Source organism: Orcinus orca, chromosome 2, assembly GCF_937001465.1.
Source record: "Orcinus orca chromosome 2, mOrcOrc1.1, whole genome shotgun sequence".
Lineage (NCBI taxonomy): Eukaryota > Metazoa > Chordata > Mammalia > Artiodactyla > Delphinidae > Orcinus > Orcinus orca.
Window position 1 is genome coordinate 89716751 of NC_064560.1, and position 21158 is coordinate 89737908.

The 21158-nt window shown below is 43.0% G+C and overlaps 1 protein-coding gene across 6 annotated transcripts in view; it reads right to left on the reverse strand.

Annotated features, from left to right (window-relative positions):
* The window catches only part of PAQR5 (progestin and adipoQ receptor family member 5), a 90309-nt gene that overhangs the window by 35004 nt on the left and 34147 nt on the right, over nucleotides 1–21158 (reverse strand). For 3 of the 6 annotated variants that reach the window (XM_004276242.3, XM_049706960.1, XM_049706959.1), the window contains exon 2: nucleotides 10472–10638. The exons of 1 other annotated variant lie outside the window; for it this stretch is intronic. In XM_004276242.3, coding sequence (XP_004276290.1) covers nucleotides 10472–10522 — 51 coding nt within the window. In that variant the 5' untranslated portion in view covers nucleotides 10523–10638. Of the gene's footprint in view, nucleotides 1–10471; nucleotides 10639–14477; nucleotides 14637–21158 lie in introns of those variants that run through there. 2 more of the 6 variants (XM_049706961.1, XR_007476059.1) reach the window with 2 other exon arrangements.

The following is a 21158-nucleotide window of genomic DNA, read 5'->3' on the forward strand; positions in this document are numbered from 1 at the left end:
TTCAAGATAAGTGAATGTAAAATAAATCTTACCAGACAGAACAATACAATTACAAAAGTTGTCTCCCTGAAAAAAAAATCTCTCTCAAGAATTCAGAACCATCAGTTCATCTTCACAGGGGTTTGTGGTCCAGATCCACACTAGCACTGCGGTCCAAGAACTCTCAAGTGGAAAATTTTAAGTGGTTACAAATAGAGAGAGGTCAAAATTTTGTAGTTGCCTCCGGTAAGCAACGAAACAAATGCAAATCCTCTCTGAAGGATTTCTACGTTAAAACAAGCATGCATTATACTCCAATAAAGATGTTAAAAAATAAAAAAATAAAAACAAAAAAAAGCATGCACACACCCAGAAACAAAATGCCATGAATGAGAAACAGCAAAAAATAGGAGATAGCAGAAAGAGAGATCAAAGAACAGATACTGAAATGTAAAATAACTGTGTTCAATATGTTTAAAGAAAGAGCTTAAAAATATGAACAATAAGCAAGCAGATTTGAAAAGAACCTAATATAACTTTTAGAAATTAAAAAAAATAATAATTGAAATTAAAAGTCACTGAAAGGATAAAGAGCAGACTAGACCAAGCTGACAAGGAAATTAGTCAACTGAAAGTAGATCCAAAGAAAGTATCCAGGATGCGGTCCAGAGAGATTAAGAGACAGAAGATGTGAAAAAGCAAACAAGAGACATAACGAATATTTCTCTAGAAGGAAAAAATATAATGGTTCTGATGTGATATTTGAAGAGTTAACTGGTAAATGTCTAGAACTGTTGCAAGTCACCAGTCCTCAGATCCAAGAAGTTAAGTGAGGCATGGTAGAGACAGTTGGTGCTCACCAAGTATCACATGTGCTTTCTTACATTTCTCAGACTGTCTTGTCGTTAGGTTGGGGCCATGTTGACTATTTCTGGTTAAAGTTAATTCCAGGCCAGGGAAGTTGAAGAACAATGCCTTCTTGTAGGAGACGTCATGATGGACTGGGGATGCAACTCTTCCCCTTTTCAGAACTGAGCCACTATCCCTCTCTGGGAATCACTTTTGGCCGAAGGCTGCTACCTTGACCACATTATGCTCACTGTACAGGGGCAGCACATACCCACTAAGGATGGATACAAAGTCCTGGCCTTCTTTTCTCATTGGGGACAACTCTGAAGGGTCAACCCCACTCCAGAGCTCCCTGGGTGGTCAGCAGAGGCCTCTGATGCAACTTCTCCTTCTATCCAAGCCTGCTTCCCCCACTTCCTTACAGGTGTTCCTGAGAACACTCCCTCATGAACTTCTTGCATGTACATCTTTGTCTCAGAGCCTGTTTCTGGGAAACCCAACCTAAGACACCTCTCTCTCTTCCCCTTCTGTGGCGATCTAGAAGGCCACATGTTCCAGATGGAGCAGCTATGAGGTGGCAGACCTTCCATCTGCCTGGGCCCTTCACAATTCCTCACTGACCACTTAGCTATGTAATGTGAGGGTGAAATAAACCTTTGCTCTGTTAAGTCACTGAGCTATCTGGGGTAATGTTTAAACTCAGCATAGCCTAGCCCTTCCTGCTTCCTACAGTTATTCATGTAAAGACAGCTGAAGTAACCATTAAGCTGATGAATTCAGAGAATATTTCTAGCATATTAATTATAAAACAAGGGCAGGAGAAAACAGCATGTTCAAAAGGAAAAAGAAAAGAAGAATGTAAAACTCAATTCAAAGAGCGCAGGAAGGGAAGGGCAACAGAGAAAACAGGACAAATAGAAAGCACATAAGATGATCAAAATAAATGCAAATATTTCAATACTCATTATAAATATAAACAGACTAAACCGTCCCTTTAAATGATAAATATTGTCAATCTAGATGAAATCCAACTATGTGCCATTTACATGAGACACAACTAAAATATAAGGACTGGGAGAGATTACAAGTCAAAGTAAGGAAAGAAATCAACCAGACACATAACGAAAACAACAAAACTGGAGTCACTGTACAACTATCAGACAGATGCTAAGACAAAAAGCATTACTAGATATAAAGAGAATCACTTTTTTTTTTTTTTTTTTTGTGGTACGCGGGCCTCTCACTGTTGTGGCCTCTCCCGTTGCGGAGCACAGGCTCCGGACGCACAGGCTCAGCGGCCATGGGTCACGGGCCCAGCCGCTCCACGGCATGCGGGATCTTCCCGGACCGGGGCACGAACCCGGGTCCCCTGCATCGGCAGGCGGACTCTCAACCACTGCGCCACCAGGGAAGCCCCAAGAGAATCACTTTTTAGAAATAATAAGAACTTTACTTCACCGGTAAGATACAATTACAAACTTGGATGGACCTAAAAAACACAGGCTCAAAATATATAAAGGAAAAATTGACTTACCTACAAGGAGTAATTCACAAATCTGACACCATTAGGAAAGATTTTTAACACATTTCAATTATGGATACCTTGAGCAATCGTTAAGTTGCATAAAAAATCAAAATGGAAGTTAGAAATTAATTAGAACTGCATATGCAGACTGCAGTTAAAGCAATACTTAGAGAGAAATATATATATATTTAATTGCTTACATTACAATGGTAGAGTGATTAACTTACGAAGTTAGAGCAGTAACAGCAAAATAAACCCAGGGTAGAAAGAAAATAATAAAAATAACAAAAAGACATTAGAGATATAAAATACATAATAGAGAGGCTCCACAAAGCCCAAATCATCTTCTTTTCAATTTTTTTTTTAAAAAAGACAAACTGACAAGATTAACCAAGAAGAGAACAGAAAAACAAAAATGACATATTCATGTCAATAGACACAGAAAAAGCATGTCACAAGATCCAATACCCTTTCATGATAAGAGAATACTCAACAAAATAGTAATAGAACTTCTTTAAACCAACAAAGGCCATCTATGAGAAACCCACAGCTAACATACTTAATGGAATGCTTTTCCCCTATGATCAGGATGTCTGCTCTCACCACTTCCATGCAGCATTGTAGTGGAGATTCTAGCTAGGTCAACTGGACAAGAAAAAGAAATAAAAAGCAACTAGATTAAAAGGAAGAAGCAAAACTATCTCTATTTGCAGATGACATGATCTTACATACAGGAATTCCTAAAGGAACCACTAAAATACTATTAGAATAAATGAGTTCAGCAAGCATGCAGGATATAAGATAAATATACAAAACTCAGTTTTCTATATTCTAGCAATAACAATCTGAAATGAATTTAAGAAAACAATTCCACTTACAACAGTATCAAAAACAATAAAATACTTAGAAATAAATTTAACAAATCATTTTAATGGTGCAAGACTTGTATACTGAAAACTACAAAACATCACTGAAAGAAATTAAAGAATAACTAGACAAATGAAAAGACAGCCCATATTCATGGGTTTAATTTACTTAATATAATTAAGATGGTAATGCCCCCCAAACTGATCAACAGATTCAGTACAATCTCTCTCAGAATCCTGCCTGGTTTTTTTGTTGGTCTGTCTGTTTGCAGAAATTGACAAATAGATCTTAAAATTCATAAGGAAATGCAAGGGACCCTGAACAGCCAAACAATCTTGAAAAAGAAGATCAAGGTTAAAGGACTTACACTTCCCAATTTCAAAACTCATTACAAAGCACAGTAATCAAGACAAGGTGGTACTGACATAAGAAGAGACAAACAGATCAATGGAATAGAACTGAGAATCCAGGAATAAACCCTCACATTTATAGTCAATCAATTTTCAATAAAGGTGTCAAGATAATTCAATGAAAAAATAATGAATAGTCTTTCCAATAAATGGTGCTGGGACTGCTTGATACCCACATGAAAAAAAGAAAAGAATAAAGCTTGACCCCTATTTCACATCACATGCAATAACTAACGCAAAAAAAAATGGATCATAGACTTAAATTTTAGGGATAAAACTCTTAGAAGAAAATATAGGAGTAAATCTTCATGACCTTGGATCAGCCAAAGGTTTTTTTTGCTATAACATCAAAAGCACAAGCAACAAAAGAAAAATAATAGAAAATATTAAATTTTAAAACTTTTGTGCTTCCAAGGATACCATCAATAACATGAAAATGCAACACACAGAATGGTAGAAAACATTTTCAAACCATGTATCTGATAAGGGACTTGTATCAAAAATATATAAAGAACACTTACCACTCAACAACAAAAAGACAAATGACCCAAAAAAAAAAAAGAAAGAAAGAAAAATGACCCAACTTAAAAATTGGCCAAAGACTTGAGTAGACATTTCTCCGAAGAAGATATACAAATGGCCAATAAGCACACGAAAAGATGCTCAACATAACTAATCTTCAGGGAAATTCAAATCAAAACTACAATGAGATATCACCTCATATCCATTAGGATGGCTACTATAAAAAAAAACAAAACAGAAAACAAGTGTTGATGAAGATGTGGAGAAACTGGAACACTTGTGCACTGTTGGTGGGAATGTAAAATGGTACAGCCACTGTGGAAAGCAACAGGGTGGTTCTTCAAAAAACAATTTTTTTTTAATGGCCAAATGATCCAGCAATTACACTTCTGGGTACATACCCAAAAGGACTGAAAGCAGGGTCTTGAAGGGATATCTCTACACCTATGTTCATAGCAGCATTATTCACAATAGCTAAAACATACAAGCAACCTAGTACTTATTGATGGATGAATGGATAAGCAAAATGTGGTATGTACATACAGTGGAATATTATTCAGCCTTTTTAAATGAAGGAAATTCTGGTATATGCTATAATATGGATAAACCTTGAAGACATTATGCTAGGTAAAATAAATAAAAGTCACAAAAAGACAAATATTATATAATTCCACTTATATGAAGTACTTAAAGTAGTCAAATCATAAAGACAAAAAGTATTAATGGTGGTTGTCAGAGGCTGGGGTAGGGGAAAATGGGGAGTTCTTATTTAATGGGTACAGAGTTTCAGTTTTTCAAGATAAAAAGAATGGAGATGAATGGTGGTGATGGTTGCCAAACAAGGTAAATGTATTTAATACCACAGAACTGTGCACTTTGAAATGGTTAAGATGGTAAATTTTATGTTAAGTATATTTTGCCACAATAAAAATAAAAGTTAAGCATACAGTTACCATGTGACCCAGCAATTCTACTCCTAGGTGTGTACCTAGGGGAATTGAAAATATGGCCACACAAAAACTTGTACACAGGGCTTCCCTGGTGGAGCAGTGGTTGAGAGTCCGCCTGCCGATGCAGGGGACATGGGTTCGAGCCCCGGTCTGGGAAGATCCCACATGCCACGGAGCGGCTGGGCCCCTGAGCCATGGCCGCTGAGCCTGCACGTCCGGAGCCTGTGCTCCGCAACGGGAGAGGCCACAACAGTGAGAGGCCCACGAACCGCAAAAAAAAAAAAAAAAAACTTGTACACAAATGTTCATAGCATTACTCATAATAACCAAAAATTGGAAACAAGTTAAGTGTCCATCAATTGAAGAATGAATAAACAAACTGGTATATCCATAAATGGAATATTATTCAGCCATAAAAACAACTGAAGTACTAATCCATGCTACAGCACAGATGAACCTTGAGAACACTATGCTAAGTGAAAGAAGGCATTCACAAAAGGCCACCTACTGCATGACCCCATTTATATGAAATATTCAGAAGAGGCAAATCCGTAGAGACAAAGTAAATTAGTGGTTGCCATAGGCCTGCGAGTGGGGGCAGTGGGAAATGTCTGCTAATTGGTACAGAGTTTCTTTCTGCGGTGTTAACGATGTTCTAAAATTCAATTTGGCGATGGTTTTGTCCAACATACTTTGTGTGTGTCAACATACTAAAACCCACTGAGCTATATACTCTTAAAGGGAGAATTTTATGGTATGTGAATTATATTTCAACAAAACTGTTACAAAAAGAACTTTCTACAGAGAAAATGCAGCTGTAGCATCGAGTGGCTCCTCGCACAATTCCACAGTCTGTCACTCACATAGACTAAGAGATAAACGATGCTCCCTCGGGTGGGCAACATGGTGGCCCTGCTCAGACAATTTTCCAGGTAAATTCTACCAAGCTGTCAGGAATGTATAATTCTAATATTATACAAATATTACATATATTGGGCTTCCCTGGTGGCGCAGTGGTTGAGAGTCCGCCTGCTGATGCAGGGGACACGGGTTCGTGCCCCGATCCGGGAGGATCCCACATGCCGCGGAGCGGTTGGGCCCGTGAGCCATGGCCGCTGAGCCTGCGCGTCCGGAGCCTGTGCTCCGCAACGGGAGAGGCCACAACAATGAGAGGCCCGCGTACCGCAAAAAAAAAAAAATTACATATATTTTCCATAGAATAAATAGGCAACACTCTCCAACTCATTTGTGGTTGGCACCATCTTAATCCCCAATCCAGGGGAGGGCAGTATAAGAAGGAAAAATTTCAGGCTAATTCAATAAATAGATTTAAGGATCCTAGACAAACTATCAGCTGATTTCAGCAATAGATTAAAAAGATACTCCATCATGACCAAGTAATATTTAAATGCAAGGTTGGGGACTTTCCTGGCGGTCCAGTGGTTAAGACTCCACACTTCCACTGCAGGGGGCACAGGTTTGATCCCTGGTCAGGGAATTAAGATCCCGCATGCTGCGCGGTGCGGCCAAAATAAATAAATAAATAAAAAGAATAAATAAAATGAATAAATAAATGCAAGGTTGGTTTAACATTAGTAAATCAATCAATGTAATTCACCACGTTAATAACTTAAATGAATCATATATGGCCATCTCAAAAGATACACTGGTAGAAAAAAATTTATTACTGATTAGAGGGGAAAAAAAATCCTAGGAAACTAGGGATAGAAAGGAATATTCTTAACCTGATAAAGGTTATTTATACACATACACACACACACACACACACACACACACACCCATACACACAGAAAGAGCTAACATTATATTAAATGATGAAATGTTGAAAGCATTCATTTAGATTAAAATCAAGAACAATACAAAGAGCCTGCAATCATGACTCCCTTTCGTAAGCTCCCAGGTATTCTCGTGGTGGTGATCCAAGCGCCCTCTGTGAGAAATTCTCGGCTGGAGAAACCAGTTGCCTATTGAGATGGCTTCCTGTTTCAGGTGCCCAAGCCCACCTACCCAACACCACCCCCAGCCACCGGTCTGGCTCTGCTTCTGTTCCTTCATAATTATCCCACTACTCTATTTCATTTTTCTTGGATCTTCACAATAGCTCTGTGAGGCAGATACTATCTCCATTTCACAGATAAGGAAACTGAGGCTTGGAGAGGTTACACGTCTTGTCCAAATTCCCACAGTAAGCGGCAGAGCTCCAGTGCCAGGCTGGGAAATGCTTTGTAGCACCTCTGGAATCTTCCTGCCTGTGTCCCTAAATGAACGCTTCCAGGACAATACGGTGAGTTTACCTGTAGCCTGGGGGCCAAGGCTACCGCTAACAAAAGATTCTCAATTTGACACAAAATACTCTTGTTTCCTGGCCAAGTGTCATGCCATGTTCCATATTAACTTGCTGTCTAGACTTCCCTGCTTGTCTCTAGGTTGGGTCTGTGTAGGAGTCAACACCTAGATATTTATTCCACTCCTTGAGCTGTTTGTTCACATCTTTCACAACTCCCTAAGGTACCCAGGTCTGTTATTAGACACAGGGAGACTTGAAATTGTGAGGTATGTACCCAAGTCCTACCTTCTACGGGAAGGGAGAACTGTCCTTTCCTGTGAGTAGTCCATTAGGAGGAACGTACCAGAATTAGAACCCTGAGGATGCCAAGAGGCGGTGCCCCACTCTCCTCTGATGGGTGAGGCTCAGAGAGGGTAGGGAAGTGGCCCAGGCCACACAGCTGGTTGATATACGAAGGGAGAGGTGGCCGTATAGGGCAGCCTGCAGAGGTGCCAACCAACAGCTGAAGGGGCTCAGGGAAGGGAGAGGGCACCTGCAGCTCCACGGAGAAGGAGGCCAGAAAGGTGGATGGAGGGGCAGGGGAGGTAACCCTTCTTCAAACAGAGGTCAAGAGAAGTGAATGTCCAATATGGTGGGAAGTCTAGAGAGAGTACCAGTGTGGCTGGAGAAGAGGGTTTACAGATGAAAAACAGTGGGGGAGGTGGGTAGGGGTTGGGCCTGTGAATACCAGGCAGGGAGCTGGGGTGGGAGTCTGTGAGAGGGGCTGCTTAACATCTCCTCCCAACACACTCCACCCCCTCCAAGTGCGGAGTGCACAGGAGAGCTGATAATAATAATAACGGCCAACATTACTGACTTCACCATACGCCAGGCACTTCCCATAGGTTACCTCATTTAATCTTTACCATTACCCGAGGAAGAGATTCTAGCACCACCCCATTTTACAGATGCAGAAACTGAGGTAGGGAGACTAAGGGCACTCTGCCCAAGGTCATTCTGCAGACCAAGTACTGGAACCCACAGAGCCCACCAAAAGTAAACTTAATATTTCTATGAAGCCTCCTATTTTAAATACTCATGAAAATTATGCATTTACTCCTTAATATGTTTGCATCTGTTTGAATATTTTAAAAATGCCTTTCCCCCTCCCCCACTAAATCCTCAAATAAAACTACCCTCCGGGCAGACAGAGCCACTGTGTTTCCTCTGTGGCCGCATGAAACTTGGGCGTGATGCTGGGAAACCCAGGAGCCCAAGGAAGGTTCTGAAGTAAACGGATGTGACGTGTGACGTTGGTTCTCTGCCTCTGACTGGTGCCATTTTACTAAAGAGAAAATTGTCATCTCCATCATTTATGAAAAACCGGACAGAGAAGACACATTAATCTTCAGCCCTCAGGGGCGGTCCGGTCCGCACCCTCAGAACCCCCATACATTCAGAATCCTAGCAGTTTACCCAAGGTCCCCAGTGAGACCATTCTCTCTCCTTCACTTCTTTCCTGGACACAGTCTCTGAACCCAACCTTGACCAAAACTCCCAGAGAGATATCCGAGCAGATACCCATAATCCCCACCCCAAGAGTTCCCACACCTGCCCCCTGATTTCCCAGCTCCAGGCCTTTACTCATGCCATTTCTTCACTTGGAGTGCTCTCCCCACCCCCCCAAATTCTACCCATCCTCAAACCCAATCTTACAGATCGCCCCCTTTGTGGAGACATCCCTGATTCCCTCCTCCCCCATGATGGAAGTGACCAATCCCTCTTCTGAACCCATCTGTCCCTCTCTGAGCACACACCCTAATCCACTTTGCAACGGAAGTGCTCCTGAACAATTTTAAATCTTCCCAGCCAACACAGAGCCCCTTAAGGCCAGGATTTGTATGTGATTCTCCTCTGGGCCCCGCACAGAGTAACACCTTGCACATAGTAGGCAGTCAATAAAAATGTCACGAGTGAATGAATCAAAAGATCACCGTGTCCCCGCTAATCACAGCCACTAGTTCTCCGTGAGTAGGACCAACCGGGGCAGTGCACCAGGAAGAGATGTCTACAGCCTTGTGAGAACAGAGGTGGGCCACCTGCCCAACAGCATTGTGGGAACCTGGTCTCATTTCCAGTGTGTCTGTTACCTGCCGCATCCTCATCTCTGCCCTTCAACAGCTCCGCATCCTTCTGATTTTCCCCCGATGCCATCTTGCTGGCATCACCTAGCCGCGCAGGCTTTCAGGAAGAGGGTTTTGTGGTTTGTCTCCTCTTAACCTTCCATTCATGATGCTGAGATCATTTGGGATTTATTTTTCTGGGGAAAGTCATAAGGGCTTGGCGGTCGGCTGGGTGGAAAGGAGATCTCCCCTCCCTCCCTGACATCCTCCAGATGAAACATCCATGAAACAACAGTTATTCTTGTTCAAAGAGGAAGGAAACATAACACCGAAACAAGGGTGTAATGAGATGACGTTTACTTTGCAAGGGAAGGAGGAGGTGCACCACTGGCGCAGCTCACAAGCAGCATGACCTCGCCTAAGGCTTATGAAAAACGCAGATTATCAATGCATCCCCGGTGTTTTGGGGTAGCTGCCCTTGAGCACCCAGGCACAGGCGGAACAATAACTCTCTTCATCGCCTCAACACACACCTGGCCTGGGCCTCCTGCAAAGGATGAGAACAACCACAAAGCCACACTCTGAGGTGACTCTGCCCCTGGCCTGCTTTCAAGCACCCACAGGAGCGTCCTTAAAAAATTCTCACTCAGACAAGGGCTGCTAGCTTCACCTCCGTAGCTTGAATCAGTAGTCTCAATAATGACTCTGCTTCGGGAAAAAATACAGATGTCACTGGGAAGGGCTACAACTTAAACGGTTTTAGGATCACTTCCGTTTCCAGGTTTGGTGTAGGTGAGGGAAACAGGAGGTCGAATTCCCCAAAGGGAGTCTGGGAGGGGCTCCTTGAAGAGAGTGGGTGTACACAGAGCAGACTGGTTGAAGACATAGCAGTCGCCATGTTGCAGAGGCCAAGCCCTAGTCCCAGCCTGGAACTCAACCACCGGAACAACAGCACGTACCTGGGGCACCTGTTCTATGCTGAACAGCCTGGGGAGCTTCAGGCTTAGCATCTTGAAGCCGAGCTGGGAAGACTGGTGGGTGACAGCCGGTCCCTGTCACCAGGCCTCGCTCAAAGTTCTGACATGGCTCCGGATGCCTCTGGCCAGCCGGTGTCCGAGCTGCTTCACTGAAAGGATACAGCGTGAAGAACTCCAGTGAGTGTCAGCCTAACTCCAGCTGGATCAAGACTGTCAGATTGTTTACCTAAGGGACATACCCTTGCTGGTGATGGCAAAATAACCAGGCTTCCTTAAAAACAATAGTGAAACTCTCAGACGGCTGAGTCATTCACTCCGAGAGTGATAGAGGGAGGTACTTAAATCATAATAGGGCAATTATAAAATTACAGCAGCTGGAAAGGGCCATAGAGGTCACCCAATGCCCTCACGTTGCACAAGAGGATCAGAGGGGTGGAGTAACTTCCCCAAGGTCACACAGCTCCGGGAGAGCTGGGGCTGCTCCCTCTCCCTGCATCAGGTGCTACACCTGGACAGACAGTGTGATCCCGGGTCCGAGTCCATCAAGCTCTGTGCTCCAGATCACCCAAAGAGATGCAGCACTTCCACAAGGCTGACTGGAGCGTGGCTGCCCTAAGACACACCAAAGGACCAGACCAGGTAAATCCGAGGCACTCTGAATCAGAGCAACAGGGCTGCTTAAATGCAGGATTCAGACTGTTTAATAAGCTGTGAGTAATGTAAACTAGAGGAACCCAAAGCCCTCAGGGCAGGCCCAAGACACTGAAAAATACTAGCTGGGTTCCGCAAAGAGCGAGCGGAGCTAGGAGTTTACCATAGTCCGTGCCTCACCTACTCCCCAGATCTGCCACCTCCTCAGAGCCCCACGGACGGGTTCTGCCCCTGCCTCCGAAGGCCCCAAGACCTTGCCTGTACCTCTCCTGCAGCGCCATCCACATCTGCCTGCAGGCAAAGCTACCCGCCTGGGCCTTGTCTCCCCTGCACCCCCATCCGCCCCAACTGGGGAGGACCCTCCTGAGATGGTTGGAAACGCAGGGTGTGTGCCTGGCTCATCCCAGGCCTTCAGCAAATGCTTATTTAATGATGCATCCTTTGAACTTAAAGTGATTTTTTTGTTTTTGTGGTTTGTTTATACTTTTGCTTTTTATTATAGTTTTTAGGTCCTATGCATTACTATCTGGAACTATGTAGCAAAATATAATATAGTTATGTTTCATCGTAAATATGCATCTTTATGGTGTAAGCAATTATTCATAATAATTGCTGGTGTAAGCAATTATTCATAATAGTCAAAAGGTGGAAATGAGAGGGATAGAGAAGGATAATTAAATAGTTTAGAAATCCCACTAGGGGCTTAAAGACAGGGAGGAAGGGAGTTTGGGAGACTGTTATAAACTAATGACCACTCAAGAAAAGAATCCAGTAACCTAGCAACAGTCAGCACTACCTTGAAGGAAGACCAGGTGCATCTGAGCGCCAGACACACTCAAGCCACAAACCCTGATAGTTACAACACAAGACAATAGATATGGGGTCTGAATCTTGTTACATGAAGTCAGGGAGTTAATGGTCCTTAAAGAGTAGCATCTCTGCATGTAACCAAGACAGGAATATAGGTGAAAGGGGAAAGAAACTGAGATGAATTACTATATTTAGTATACGTTACCACTCTTTTGCTAACATACATATGATTTAAATAGTGCCATGACAGTCCCGGTTAAACCACGTAGGGTCAAAGGAGGAACTAATGATGTAAGCCTTGACGTCTGCCCAAGAATGAGGAAGAAGGTGGTCTTCTCCCCTCCCTACTTTTGCTTTGATTATAAAAATGTATCCCTTTCTTCTCGGGGCTGTGCTCCGTTGCCTGCCCGCTTGTCTCTCTCACAAGCATCTTATGCTAATAAACTCACCCTGTGCCCATTGCTTTGCCTCACGCTGAATTCTTTGTGCAATGAGACAAAAGAACCTGAGCTTCAGTAAGTCCTGACACCAGGTGAGCCGCTTCAATTAAAAGCCAGTAGGTTCGAGACCCCTCCTAAGTCAGAGCTCGTGGGTTCAGGTCCCAATCCGAGGTGCGGCTGGGTTACCATTCAAGAAGGAGTGCTTCAGAAACAACCCAAGTGTCCACCAGCAGGTGAACAGAGAAACTAGCAAATAAGCAAAATGCAATCTACACATACAATGGAATATTACTCAGTCTTCAAAAGGAACGAAGTTCTGATGCACGCTACAACATGGATGAAAACTTGAAAACATTATGCCAGGTGAAATAAGGCAGGCACAAAAGGCCAAATATTGTGTGATTCCAGTTATGTGAGGGGCCTGGAATAGGCAAGTTCAAAGAGACAGAATAGAGGCTGGCAAGGGAGGGAGGAACGGGGGCTGTTGTTTAAGGGGCACAGAGCTTCTGTTTGGGAGGATAAAAAGTTCTGGAAATGGGTAGTGGTGATGGTTACTCACTACTGTAAACGTAAAATGCACTTAAAAATGATAAATTTTATGTTGTGTATATTTTACCACAATAAAAAAAGTTAAAAAATATTTCTGAATGTGTTCATTGCAGCTCTTTTTACAATAGCCCGGAGATGGAAACAACCTAAGTGTCCATCATCGGATGAATGGATAAAGAAGATGTGGCACATATATACAATGGAATATTACTCAGCCATAAAAAGAAACGAAATTGAGCTATTTGTAGTGAGGTGGATGGACCTAGAGTCTGTCATACAGAGTGAAGTAAGTCAGAAAGAGAAAAACAAATACCGTATGCTAACACATATATATGGAATTTAAGAAAAAAAAATGTCATGAAGAACCTAGGGGTAAGACAGGAATAAAGACACAGACCTACTAGAGAATGGACTTGAGGATATGGGGAGGGGGAAGGGTAAGCTGGGACAAAGTGAGAGAGTGGCATGGACATATATATACTACCAAATGTAAAATAGATAGCTAGTGGGAAGCAGCCGCATAGCACAGGGAGACCAGCTCGGTGCTTTGTGACCACCTAGAGGGGTGGGATAGGGAGGGTGGGAGGGAGGGAGACCCAAGAGGGAAGAGATATGGGAACATAAGTATATGTATAACTGATTCACTTTGTTATAAAGCAGAAACTAACACACCATTGTAAAGCAATTATACTCTAATAAAGATGTAAAAAAAATTTCTGAATGCAAAATAATATAGAAAATAATTTTTTAAAGCACATGTACATTTTACCCAGGTTAAAAAATAAAAGTTGATACTTTGCAAACAAATGAACAACACTGATGTAAGTGGGCCTGGCACGCCTTGGTCCTCCTGGTTTTCTGATCTAAATCACCAAGACACTTTCACTCCCAGATGTACCACTAATTCACCTGGTGGCAGGATGAGAGGCAACGGTCTGGTACCAGGGGAGACTCAGGCACATCAGAAAAACCTCTAGCAATAGTGGGACCAAGGTTGGGTTTCCACGGACTTGCCCACCTTGGTCCCCTGGTTCTCCCTGGATTTCAATGTCATGGGCAAGAAAAAGGAAAGAAATGGTCCCTACTCTCACAGCACACACCATCCAGGAAGGATGACCCGACAAAACATACAAAAGGAGGGTAATACTTAGCAGCATACAATTCACACACTTCATTCAACCAGTGTGTCCGGCATTTTTATCATGTGACGAATAAGGTTAAGGGCTCAATGTAGAGCTGATTACACCCTGTGAGCTGCAGCAGCTGGAGGGAAAAGGAGAATTTAACTGAAATAAAAATCGCATAGGTTAGTGACACACAGAATGGAGGAAAATAGGTGTCCTACATACCATTGTATTCCTATGTTGCACAGGAAAACATTTTTAAAAAGATGAAAAGACAGTCCTTGTCCCCAAGAAGTGTATAAAGGAAAAGATGAGACAGATATGCACCCAACTAACCAAGACAAGTCACCCTCGAAGGACAGGAACCCTCACCCACTCTGTGCCAAGCCTGTGCTGGTCACCTTGCCTGCCCACCTGGTCTCCTTCACCTTCACCACTCCGTCTCAGGAATTAAGGCAGAGCAGTTAAGGGCCTCGGGGCTGGATTCAAGCCACATGGGTTTAAAGACGGGTTTGCCATTTCCTGTGCAATTCCAGGCAAGGAACTTAACTCCTTGTGCCTTAGTTTCCCCATCTGTGAAATGGAAATAACAGCAGTTACTTTCTGCATAGGGTGGTGGTTATGATTAAAAGAGAGAACCTACGTGAAGGGCCTGCCATAAAGTAAAGATCCAAAAAACGCTTGCTATTGTTAATCATTTTCAGATATGAAACTGATTTTATATTTTGCAGGCAGGAAAACCGAGGCGTTGGAAAGTTAGGGGGCTTGCCAAAGATGCTATCATTTGATTTCCGGTTTGCGTGGATGTCTGCGGAGGGAGGTTGGGGTGGGGATGGGGATGCTTCTGGAGTTGTGTTATTTGATCTGAGGACTACAGGCTACGTAGAGAGATTGGAGACTTCGAGACTGCATTCTGTGGGACCCTAAGTTACATTCCAGGGACCACTTTTGTGGGGGTGGACGTTGTACCAGTCACTAGGAGAAACAGAAAGGTTACTTCTACCCCTATTTCAATCAGAAGATGTCTTGGTTGAAATTTTTCTTAATTATAGTAAAAATATAATAACACAAGTCCTCTCTTTGAGAAAGAAAATATAAGAGGCATAAGTTTCCTTTTAAGAGAAGTCACTTTGATTAAGGGGAATTAAGTCTTAGCACAAAGCACTAGGACTTAATTTTTCTTTACTACTGAGAAAAGATGAAAAATACAGTGTTCACTATGATGTTTATAAACTAGATGCTGAACAATGACCCTCTTTGCCAATTAATCAGGTTGAGACAAAACTCACAGGTAAGACCAAACTTGACGTTGCTGTTTCAACAGGTGGAGATTTCTTGTGTGGTGTTTTTCCACCATTCAAAGAAATAAGGACTCTCCCATTAATACATTGTTATTTTGCATGTAAAATGTAAACTTTTATGTTTATCAATACTGTGAAACATCAATGGATAATCATGGGCAGTGACTAAAGCATAGCTGATGATTTCTACGTTGTGCCCATTGTTAATCATTTCAGATTAACTGCACATAAAATGAACTCACTGGTCTTTTTAGCCATCACAAGCTAAAGTTCTTAATTTCACCAACATTGTAAAAACCAGAGTGTAATTTCCAGTATTTCAAACTGCAGCTTGGTTTGTTGTCTCTTTTCACAGAGGTCTTAGAAATAAGACTGAATAAAACAAAAGGCTTCAGAGAATTCTGAAATCAAAACACAATGTGAGGGACTTCCCTGGTGGTCCAGTGGCTAAGACCCCGTGCTCCCAATGCAGGGGCCCCGGGTTCGATCCCTGGTCAGGGAACTAGGTCCCACATGCCACAACTAAGAGTTCGCATGCTGCAATGAAAAGATCCCACATGCCGCAACTAAGACCCAACACAGCCAAATACATAAATAAATATTTTAAAAAATGCACAATGTGAAGCTTTGCTGATATTTCAACAGTATATTGGTGTTCCATATAGGATTTCATTTAAAAGAGGATCCACATCCGGAGCCTGTGCTCCGCAACGGGAGAGGCCACAACGGTGAGAGGCCCGCGTACCACAAAAAAAAAAAAAAAAAAAAAAAAAAGAGGATCCACAGCTTTAAAATATGTTTTAAAGCAGCTTAAAAAAAAAAAAAAGGAAAATGGGCTGTTATACACTTTCAGGGACCTGCCAAGTTCTCCTGATTTAGCCCTAAAAAAAAAAAAAAAAAGACAAATCACAACAACAAAACCACCACCAGGAGGTTTCAGGCTAGTCCTGGCAGATTTAACCAAGGGAAATTAACAAGAGGTGAAATTTGCACCTGACTTCTTATCTGTTTCAGGCTAGTGCTCTATCCATATTCCTGGATCCTCCCCCAGTAAACTTTAGCCTACACACTGTGTATCCCAGGCCTTAAAGGACATGGCCAGCAAAACTTATCACCTCCCGAATGAATATGTTTCCATATTAGGTGGCTGACTATAAACTGATGGGCTGTTTCCCCAATGAGAGGGTCCAAAAAAATATACAACTTCTAGGGATGCAAATGGTACACACTCTCTTTATCACATTAATTTATTAATTTAGTTAGACGTACCTATTTAGAATCCCTTACCATATCCAACATAGTATTAATTTAATTTTATTTATTTATTTTAATAAATTTATTTATTTTGGCTGCGTTGGGTCTTCGTTGCTGTGCGCGGGCTTTTCCTAGTTGCGGTGAGCGGGGGTTACTCTTCATTGTGGTACGAGGGCTTCTCATTGCAGTGGCTTCTCTTGTTGCGGAGCTCGGGCTCTAGGCGCGCGGGCTTCAGTAGTTGTGGCTCGCAGGTTCAGTAGTTGTGGCTCGTGGGCTCACTAGTTGTGGCTCGTGGGCTCTAGAGCACAGGCTTAGTAGTTGTGGCGCGTGGGCTTAGTTGCTGTGCGGCACGTGGGATCTTCCTGGAGCAGGGCTCGAACCCGTGTCCCCCGCATTGGCAGGCAGATTCTTAACCACCGCACCACCAGGGAAATCCCAGTATTAATTTTAAAATATTGTTTTTCCACTCCTAGTTCATAGAAATGTGTGTTCACAATCTTTGCATGCATCTTTGACAACAGTATCTTCATAATACAGCCACTTTTTGGAGTCACCTAACACAGTTTAAGTAAAATATTCTCAGGCTTCCCTGGTGGCGCAGTGGTTGAGAGTCCGCCTGCCGATGCAGGGGACACGGGTTCGTGCCCCGGTCCAGGAAGATCCCACATGCCGCGGAGCAGCTGCGCCCGTGAGCTATGGCCGCTGAGCCTGCGCGTCCGGAGCCTGTTGCCCCGCAACGGGAGAGGCCACAACAGTGAGAGGCCCGAGTACCGCAAAAAAAAAAAAAAAAAAAATCTCATTTCCATCTAAGTTATTCGAAAGCTACATTTTTTGAAGCTGTGTTTAATGCTATTGCTAAAAATGTACCCCAAGTATTCATTCGCTATTATGACACTGTAGGCAATTTGCTTTCAAACACTTCACACAGACAGTGTGATGTGAAAATGTTAGTTTTAACCCATACCCCTGGGGTGGTGGTTCATTAGCATTTGAAACACAAACCTTAAGTTCACATTCCAGAGGCCACAACTTTGGTTCAGTTGGAGTTATTTTGGATCAACACCAGAGGGTTTACTAATTAGCCAGATGGATGCTGTCTCATTGGAGAAATGAGTGGAATTAGAGAAATGTACACTGATGAGAAGTGTTGCCCAGGCACCCTCCCTCCTGCATGAGCAGAGGATGCCCCAAAGCGGCTCCCCCTCTGAATGAGCCCAGATGAGCCTTACCAGGAGGATTCTGGGTTTGAACCCATAAGAAGTTCAGCTGACGCATGCCACCAGACAGCTGTCACATCAGCTCACACGAACTTTCAAGAAAGGTGCTTAAGAGCCCCTAAGAGGGTAGGTTGCAAGGACTTCTGCCAACAAAACAGGTCATCTTAATGTTTTTGTGCCCGCTTGGGGGAAAATATTTGTTTGGGGGGAGGGGCAGGGGGTGGGACTCAGCCTGAGACTCCCGCTGTGCTGCGCCACCTGCCGGTCAGGTTGGGGGTCCTCTAGCCCTCATGGACCTCGAAGTACTGATAGTGCCTGAGACGGTATTTCCAGGAGCTTCACATGTGCTCGGCTGGAAGTCACACCACCACTTTGTGTACCACTAAGACCGAAAAAAAATTGTCGCCAATTATAATCGTGAGACAGCACTGATTGGAAATGAATCCTGATTTCAGAGCTGTTTTAATGTTTAAAAAAAAACGTGCACGTAGTAATGGATGAAATACAGTGAGGGTAAACGAGTGATTGGCTCGGGTCAGTCTGCATAGCTACTCTCTCCAGACCCACTACTCTGGTTTTTACAGAGATCATTAAAAGCTCCTTCACAACAAAACCAGTACTTGCAAATGGAAGACCAGATTCCTGGGAATAAATCTCAATCTGTATTACATTTTTTGTCCTTCTCTCTTTTTAAATTGATTGTGTATGTCAGGTGTCTTCTGAAAGGATCCCAAACAAGCATTGATGGCGAGAGTTTCAGGTGACCGTGACTTCCTTCAAGCAGCGCATACAGCCCATTGTTCAACATACAGGAACAGAGTGACCCTAAATAGGAAGAACTCTGGATGGACCCAGCTCCCGCTTTTCTGAAAAATGTTATGTTGGAAAACATAAAATTCCTTGCTGGGCCTACATAGCAAAGGCAAAGAATGCTGTTTGGAAGGGAATCTCTCCATTGCTTGCTTTTAGAAAACTACAAGCATGAGATCAGGAAGTTCCTGAGAAGAGGTCATACATTTGACCCAAAGAAGTGAGGCTACCAGCAGGAGTTCAGGTTCCGTGAGAAACCAGTGGGGAGTAAGTGGAGAGAGGACCAGAGTCACCTTTTGCCCCTACTCATCAGTCCGTCCTAGGCTGGGTGGGCCCCAGAGCTGTCTGAACGCTGACTGGTCCTGATAAGGCCCCAGCTTCCTGGATGTGGCGGGAGGCTGCTAGCTAAGGGGCAGCTGCTGGTGAGGCTCGGGGTCTGAGTCACACTTCAGACCCTCTGCCTCCTCCAGGCCTGTCGACATGTCCTTCATGGTAAACAGAAAACAGCTCTGAGCCCAGGAGGTGACCGGGCAGAGTTCCCATTCCATCCCTGTACCAGAGGACCACCAAAGGTCCTCAATACCACAGAGGACTAACGTGCCCTTGGGGAAGAGGGTGGGAGGCAGAGCCTAGAAGCAGCCCCCACGCCACCTTCAGACGTGAAAATTAAGATCTCTTGAGTATCAAAGGACACTATCAAGAAACCAATAAGAGCCCATCGACAGACGAATGGATAAAGAAGATGTGGTACATAAATGCAATGGAATATTGCTCAGCCATGAAAAGGAACGAAACTGGGTCATTGGTACAGACGTGGTTGGACCTAGAGACTCTCATACAGAGCGAAGTAGGTCAGAAGAGAAAAACAAATACCGTACGCTAACATATACATATGGAACCTAAAAAAAAAATGGTACCCATGAACCTAGTTGCAGGGCAGGAATAAAGATGTAGACACAGAGAATGGACTTGAGGACATGGGGTGGGAGGGCGAAGCTGGGGCGAAGTGAGAGTAGCATCGACATATATACACTACCGAATGTAAAATAGTCGGCTGGTGGGAAGCAGCCGCATAGCACAGGGAGACCAGCTCGGTGCTTTGAGATGACCTAGGGGGGTGGGATAGGGAGAATGGGAGGGACATGCAAGAGGGAGGGGATATGGGGACATGTGTATGCATATGGATGATTCACTTTGTTGTGCAACAGAAACTAACACAGTATTGTGAAGCAATTATACTCCAATAAACATCTATTAAAGAAAAAAGAGAGAAAAACAAATATCATCTATTAACACATAAATGTGGAATCTAGAAAAATGGTACAGATGAACCGGTTTGCAAGGCAGAAATAGAGACACAGATGTAGAGAACAAACGTATGGACACCAAGGGGGCAAAGCAGTGTTGGGGTGGTGGTGGTGGGATGAATTGGGAGATTGGGATTGACATGTATACACTAATATGTACAAAATGGATAACTAATTAAAAAAAAGAAAAAATATATTGACAGATAAAAAAAGTAATAAGACAGCCCACAGAGTGGGAGAAAATATTTGCAAACCACATATCTGATAAGAGATTAATATCCAGAATATATAAAGAGCTCCTACAGCTCAACAACAACAAAAATCAAACAACCCAGTTCAAAATGACTTGAATAGACCTTTCTCCAAAGAAAATATACAAATGGCCAATAAGTACACAAAAAGGTGCTCAGCACAACTAGTCATTAGGAAAATGCAAATCAAAACCACAATGAGATACCACTTCACACCCATTAGGTTGGCTATTACAAAAAAGAAAGAAAGAAAGAAAAGAACAAGTGCGGATGAGGATATGGAGAAATTGGAACCATAGTGCATTGCTGATGGCATTATCAAACGGTGTAACTCCTGTGGAAAACAGTATGGTAGTTCTTCAACGGGTTAAACATAGAATTACCATATGATCCAGCAATTCCACTCCTCAGTATATATGCAAAAGAACAGAAAGCAGGGACCAAACAGATGTTTGTACACCCATGTTCACAGCAGCATTAGTTACAATAGTCAAAAGGTAAAGACGATCTAAGTGTCCATCAACAGATGAATGGATAAGCAAGATGTGGTATATACATACAATAGAATATTATTCAGCCTCAGAATGGAGTGAAATTCTGACACATGCTACAACACGGATGAACCTTGAAACCATGCTAAGTAAAATAAGCCAGACGCCAAAGGACAAATATTGTATGATTTCACTTATATCCGGTACAAAGTCAAATCCATAGAGAGAGAAAGTAGAATGGTGGTTGCCAGAGGCTAGGGGGAGGAAGGAATGGGGAGTAATTGTTTAATGGGTACAAGAGTTTCTGTTTGGGATGATGAAAAAGTTCTGGAAATGGATAGTGGTGATGGTTGCACAACACTGTGAATGTACTTTGTGTCACTGAATTGTACACTTAAAAATAGTTAAGGGCTTCCCTGGTGGCGCAGTGGTTGAGAGTCCGCCTGCTCATGCAGGGGACGCGG